Source organism: Heterocephalus glaber, unplaced genomic scaffold, assembly GCF_053883595.1.
Source record: "Heterocephalus glaber isolate CG9 unplaced genomic scaffold, H.glaber_assembly_v1.0 deba00001164, whole genome shotgun sequence".
In the NCBI taxonomy this organism is placed as follows: domain Eukaryota; kingdom Metazoa; phylum Chordata; class Mammalia; order Rodentia; family Bathyergidae; genus Heterocephalus; species Heterocephalus glaber.
This window is the reverse complement of record NW_028258205.1, coordinates 179,734-186,585: the sequence shown is the minus strand read 5'-3', so window position 1 is coordinate 186,585 and position 6,852 is coordinate 179,734. Positions and strand designations below refer to the sequence as shown.

The 6,852-nt window shown below is 48.5% G+C and overlaps 1 protein-coding gene across 1 annotated transcript; it reads right to left on the bottom strand.

The window, feature by feature from the left end:
* Positions 1-1,322: 1,322 nt before the first annotated feature.
* Positions 1,323-5,758, bottom strand: Pasd1 (PAS domain containing repressor 1). The gene is made up of 3 exons (XM_021249176.2): positions 5,439-5,758; positions 2,149-2,343; positions 1,323-1,812 (listed from the first exon to the last, which is right to left on the bottom strand). Exons 1-3 carry the CDS (start codon positions 5,733-5,735, stop codon positions 1,495-1,497), a joined length of 810 nt encoding a protein of 269 aa, XP_021104835.2. The 5' UTR covers positions 5,736-5,758; the 3' UTR covers positions 1,323-1,494.
* Between the last annotated feature and the right edge of the window lie 1,094 nt (positions 5,759-6,852).

Sequence of the window (6,852 nt, the reverse complement as noted above, 5' to 3'; positions counted from 1 at the left end):
TTTCACACACACAGTGCACTCCTAGAGTGTGTGCATACAGGGAAGAGACGGAATCCCTCCTGACCTGGGCTGGAGGCAAAGGAGAAGGCAATAGCGTACCTGCTGCCAGGTGGCCTGGTCACGAGAGGAGCTCTGATCACTAACAGACCAACTGTCCAGCTCCAGGAAGACATCCTATGAATCTGGGGAGTCTAGCCACACTTGTATGGAGTCCTCTGTGTTGAAGTCAGAGGGAGGACTTACAGGTGACCGTGACAAGGCGGGAGTGGAAATTGACTCAGAGCTATTTGCCTATGCGGCTGCACCCATGCAGGTCCCCTGTTGTTCTGCAGGATGAATACTGCAAGAGAAGAGAGCTGACAGTGACAGTGACAGGGGTCTCAGAGTATTGGCCCTCGGTATGTGAGGGCCACTAGCAGGTGCGTGAGGCACACTGCTTTTGGTGTAAACATAGCGAGTATGGCTGCTGAGAGGGATCACCTCTGCTTGTATTGCTGCTGCTTTTATTTGCTTTTTGGTTTTGCTTTTTGCTGGGCAGAGCCTTCTTTTTCTGGCGCTTGGAGCCAATGACTTTACTGTTGAACAGAAACGTGTGTGTGCCTCCATAATGCCACACAGGACTAAGGCTTTATGTGCCGTGGCCATTGACGGCAATGTGAAGAGTGTTTCACTTCCACTAGCCTCACATCCATTGTCACTGCCATGAAGAGCCTTTCACCTCAACTACTGTCATCACCGGTTCGAGGGAAGGTGGACAGTGGACCTGAAAGCCCAGTCAACTCTGACCACTCTACCACTCGGCAACTCCCCTACAGACGCCCTGTGCCCAGGGTGGGCGGAGCCAAGTCACGTGATTTCAGAGTTTGGGTGCTAGCTCCCTGGCTTGGAGGCTTCCTCATCTAGTGCTTTTCCTGTAGGAGATCCTCTGGTCCACGCACCGATGCTTAGTCAGATACCACATATACAGAGGCAGGGTGGCCAGTGGCCACAGGGCAAGAAGAGTTGGCAGCCAGCTGCTACTCAGAAGAGGGCTGCTGGCAGCCCATGGCCGAGTCATTCATCTGTGATCTCAGGCCTGGTGTCCAGTCTTGAGGGGAAAGCAGGCACACCAGCCCCTCTCCCTGTTTCCTACACCTCTTAGCTGGGACTCCCATCTCCCCCATTCTCAGAGTCTTTATCTTGATTGCTGCTAGAGGGTTGTTGCTCAGTGCTCATTTGAAGGGGTGAGACTCTGAACTGAGTCTGCACAGGTACAACAGAGTTACTGTGGAGACGCATAGATATGCCAGGCTGGCTTTACAGATGTGTCCGTACCACCTGGTTCTCCGAGATGACACCATTCTGCTGCCTCAGCTGCTCCTGCACCTGCTGTTGTTGTGGCTGCTGCTCCTGTCTCTGCTCTTCCTCAAGCACCTGATTCTGAAGCATCCATGGCTCCTCCTGCTGCTGCACCTGCAGCTTCTCCTGCTGCTGCATCTTTGGCTTCTCTTTCTCCTACATCTGCAGCTTCTCCTGTGGCTCCATCTTTGACTTCTCCTGCTGTTGTAGCTGTAGCTCCTCCTCCTGCTGCTGCACCTGAAGCATCTCCTTCTGATGCTCCATCTTTGGCTTCTCCTGCTGTATCTGTGGCTCTTCCTTCTGCTGCATCTTTGGCTCCTCTTCCTGCTGCTGCATCTTTGCCTTCTCTTTCTGCTCCATCTGCACCTCCTCCCACTGCTTCACCTGCAGCTCCTCCCACTGCTGTACCTGCAGATCCTCCTCCTGATGCATCTTTGGCTTCTCCTCCTGCTGTTCCATCTGCAGCTCCAGCTCCTGTGGCATCAAAGACAAGATGTTAAAGAGCTTCCCACAAAGGTACTCACCACTCCCTCCCATGCCATTCTCCAAGGGCAGAAGGCAGCAGGCATCTTGCCTCTGGGTGACTGCACTGCCTGCCTCTGCCGCTCTGGGGGCACTCACTGCCGCCATGCTCATGCCTTGGTGCACAGGAACATGTATGTCACATGGGACTGCATGAGTTTGGACTCTCCACTCTCCCGGGCAAATGGACTGCAGCCTGCTGGGAAGCCAGGGGCCCCTCAGGCAAGTCCAAGCCCTCACACAAGTTACATGTCCTCTCAGTCATCCAGCTCCAACAGCTCTCCATACCTGGGTGGAGGCTTTGGAAGAGTTCTCAAGTTCCTCAGTGAATGTGCAAAGTTGAAATGCAGAGCAGAAGCATTTGGTGTCCCTGCCATCTGAGAGTGAGAGCTTCACTTTCCCAGGGTGTTGCTTCCTGGACGTTTCCTCCGCAGGCCAGAGGTCAGGACTGCTGACGATGTGGCACAATGTGGTTGGGTGCACCTGTCAGGACACAGTATCACACAGGACTTATTGCTGACTCACCCACCTGAGGACACAAGACTGCCCACAGGAAGTCCATAGGAAACCTGGTGGTATATGAGGCATTCTAGGCACCGCCAAGGCCTGGTGGGCATCTCAGCTCCTGCAGCCAGGAACCGAAGGGCAAAACTGCAAGGCCTTGCTGAAGGCCATGCTAGACAACCCCAACTCCTTGAGAGGTGCCAAGGTCCCTCATTCCTCCTCTTTCTCCTGAAAGCTAGATTCCTGCATTGGCAGAAGCTGCTTCTTTATCATTTCTGGTGCATTCTGCTGGCTTCTGAGGTCAGCCTTCTTCTGAGTGCTCTCTCCTAGCTGCTTTCTGAGTCTGGGGTCAGGGAAAAGCCAGCAAGAAGGCTCTGTGGGGGTCATTTTAGGTCCAGGGAATGGAGGCCTCAAACGACCCTAGGCAGAGGACATCAAATGGAATGAACACATTTGAGAAATGAAGAAAGTGGATCTGACTTCACAGCTGACTGGCTGAGGTGGACAGGAAAGAGATGGGATTCTTGGAAAAGAACGGACAAGGCTGTATGCAGGGCCTGGAGACAACTTCTGATTTCCCTGAACTGTGCTCTGTATACAAACAAGAGAGAGCCACCACAGTCCTGCTCCCCAAAGAACATACAGTGCTAATGATGTGGAAAAGGTACACACATATGCATGCTCTAGAGACCAAAATTAGACTGTGATAGCACACAGTGGCCCTTTGGTGCATTTTAGCCCTTTATGATTCATATAAGTACACAGCAAAGCAGGGATGAGAGGGAGGGAGGGAGTGAGAAAACACCATATGAATTTTTATTTGGATTAAAATTATGTATGTTTTTAGCAGCACAAGTTATAATAGCTAAATATTGGAAGCAACCTATATGCCCATCCAAAAAATAAATGGATAAAGAAATGCAGTATTTACACACAGTGGAGCACTGCTCTGCCATAAAGATAACTGAGTCATCTGTAGGAAAATGGATGCACCTTTAATACTAAGTGAAATAAATCAGTCACGGAAGCTTAAATGGCACATGGTTTCTCTAAGTGAAGAACACAAAGCAGAAATAATTTAAAGAGCAAAATAAAAATAGAAGATAGGAGATAGGGAGATAAACTTTGTGAAGATTGGAAGGGAATCTAGGGATGGGAGGAGACAAGAGGGAGGAGAGGAGAAATGGAAGTAAAAAGGATGAAGACACAGAATGTGTATGTACCAATTCCCTGTGATGAATGTAATTATGTATCACAAACGCACCTTAGTAAAAAGTTTGAAAATTGTCCACTTGCCTTCCCCTTTCTTTTGCTATATACTATATATCTCTTCCCATAACAAACCAAGCATTGATTAGAGCATCTCTCTCTCTGTCTCTGTCTCAGTTCAAGACTAGAAGAAACCAACCTTAATGGAAGGAAGTGTCTCTGCAGTTCCTGGAAAGTGAGCTCAAAAGTTTTGGCTCTAAGCCTTCCCAGAAGAGGTGACGCTCACGCTTGGTGGCGGTGGTGACCTCACCCAGCTGGGCAGGGGCAGTCTTGCCAAGAGGCACACTCGACAGCATCTGAGAGAGGTCTGCTCTGCAGCTTCTAGTGTCAGCCCTAGTTTGATCTTCTCTGTCGTGAGCATGATGACACTTCAAGTATCTGGATAGAGCCATCCTGTTCCTCTCCGTTTTTTCCTTCTCTAGAGTCTTTACTGATCACACAATGGTTCCATCCGCTCCCCCCAGCCTGGTGGCCTTTCCTGGTACATTCCAGGTGGCCATTACCTGGCACCCAGAAGCAACCCAGTAATGCACTGCACACAGGCAGATGACATCCATTCCTGGTTATTTTGGCAATTTTAAATAAAGGCTACACTGAAAGTTTAATTACAAGTGGATCCAAAGGAGAAGAAAACTTGTGAGTGGTGAAGAAAGAACCATAACTTCTGAGCACAATAAGGACATAAATAAGGACAGAATGGATTCCCATGGAAATGTCCTTTTAAATAGTTCAAGGAACTTTCATAGCAGTCTGCAATCCAAGGCAAGATCTTTTCATGATGGAGAAAGTGCTGGGCTTGGTGGCACATGCCTGTATTCCTAGCTACTTGAGAGGCTGATGACAAGTTAGAGGCCAGGCTGGGCCACTTAGCAGGATCCTGTCTAAAGATTTAGAAAAACATAAAAAGAGCTGTGGATGTAGCTCAGGAATCCTTGGGTTTAAACTCCAGCATCATACACACACACACACACACACACACACACACACACACACACACGTAGATGGAGAAACTGAAGATCAGGAATTTGCCAAGGTCAAAGTCCTGGGGCCAAACTCTAACAAATGTCTCCCAGCCCTCAGTTTTTCGTCAAATGAGGCTGTGTTGGACATTCGAGATGGAGTGACTCATGTCTGGCTGAGTAATCACTGCACACAATGCCATGTAACTGGCCATAAACTCCCTTCCTGGGCTGCCAACCCTGGTTTGAACAGCCCTATCACAAAGATGACTACCCAAACGTGTGACTCTGTACACATATTCAGGGGTAGAAGAGATGCAGAGCAGTTAACCCAGCTGTTTGGATTAGGCTTTGGGCCATACATCGATGTTGACACTTGGAGCCTGCGTTCTAACCTAGCACAAACTCCTCAAGCCAGCCTAGCTTGTGGTATGTGTGTTAGCTGAGCCAGCATGGATGGGCAGGGAAACTGTCTTCCTTTGAGGTGCTTACCGGCCCCTCATAGGTGAGGAGGAGTGGGGCTCTAAAACTTCTGCCTTTTCATAGCAGTTGGACTTCCTCTTTGGGTCAGACTTTTTCACAGAGGCATCAAATGTCCTTGTGTAGTTCACACGAAGAAGAGGACGGGGCTTTGGTCTCACTTAGAGAACCTCTAACTTTCCTGTTTGCAAGGCCCCTATGTTCTCGGCTGCATGTGAAAATCCACTCCACCAGAAATAGTGATAGTTTTAAAAAATAAAGAGCAGGTTTTCTGCAAAGGAAACCGGGCACACAAAGGGGATTTTGGGGCTTTGCAAGGTCAGCACCCCAGGCGCATGTGTATGTGGAGCCAGACTGCAGAGGTACCTGAGTGCCGGAGCCGGTAGCCATGCCTGAGGAGGGGTGGTCCTCCTGCATTTCTTCCTGCACTGCCAGCTCCATCAGGTCCTCAGGCACCATTGGCTCCACCAGGATCTTGCTCACCATGGGCTGCATCAGGGCTTCCTGCACCATGGGCTCCATCAGGGCCTCCTGCACCGCGGGCTCCATCAGGTCTTCCTGCGTGGGCTCCTCCCAATTCATCAAATCCTGGGATTCCTCTAGGTAGTTGGAGTCCACTAAGAACTCGATGTCAGTTGAGTCCTGGCATCTCACATCCATCATACTTTCCAGTGCAAAGGCGTGAAATGTTGTACCTGAGGAGGAAATCACAGTGGAGTTCATAACTAAGACAGAAGAAGTTCCAATGTTACTACTAAAGAGACTATATAACAAGACAGACACTACAGCTGCACTTTCCATTAAGGACAAGACTGCCAGGTACCAGGAACCATTCAGAACAGTATTTCAAAAGTCATTCACATTTGAAAATGAAGAAAAAGGAGGGTGAGTTTGAATTTGCCTCTGCCCATCTCCCAGCCTATGCTGGTGCCTGAACCCTCTCCCAGGCGTCAGTGTTGTTTCATTCTAAAGTTCATTTGCCTCAGTGGCACCATCCAAGTGATTGAACCAAATTAAACCTAGTCAGTCATAGGCCACTTCTGAACAACTGGGGTCCCCAGAATGTGGGACCACAGAAGTATGCAAAGTGCTCAAGGAGGTGTCATGACATGACTTTGCTTTGACAGCTCTGAAAAGCACTGCAGAGAATGTTACAAGTGGTGCAGTCATTTTGGAAAACAGTTTGACAATTTCTAAAATAAAGTTAAATACACCCTTCTCATGACCCAGTAGTCCTATGGCTAAGAATTTACCCAAGTGAAATGAAAACATATTGACACAAAATCTCTACACTAATGCTTACAGCAACTTTATTCATAATCATCCTAAACTTGGAAACAACCCAGATATCCTTCTACAGATGGTACGTTCACAAAGTGCAGCGCTACTCAGCAATAAAAGAATGAATCATTGATTTGCGCAACATGGATGAAATCTCCATCGCATTTTGCTAAGTGAAAGAAGCTAGATCAAAGAGGAGAGACATCAGGGCTGCGGATGTAGCTCAGTGGTACTGTGCTTGCCTACCATGTGTGAGGCCCTGGGTTTGATCCTCAGAACTGGAAAAAGAAAAAGATTAGACATTGTACAAAATCATGTATGTAACATTCTGGATAAGGAAACGTAAAGAGATGAAGCACAGATTAATGGTTGTCAGGTGATGGGGCACAAAGGTGGGGTACAGGGAAAGTGCACAAATGTGGTCTTCAGTACCACAGGACCATATATCCTATAGGGCGAATTATGTTGTGTACAGATTTAAAAATGAATGAGGTTAGAC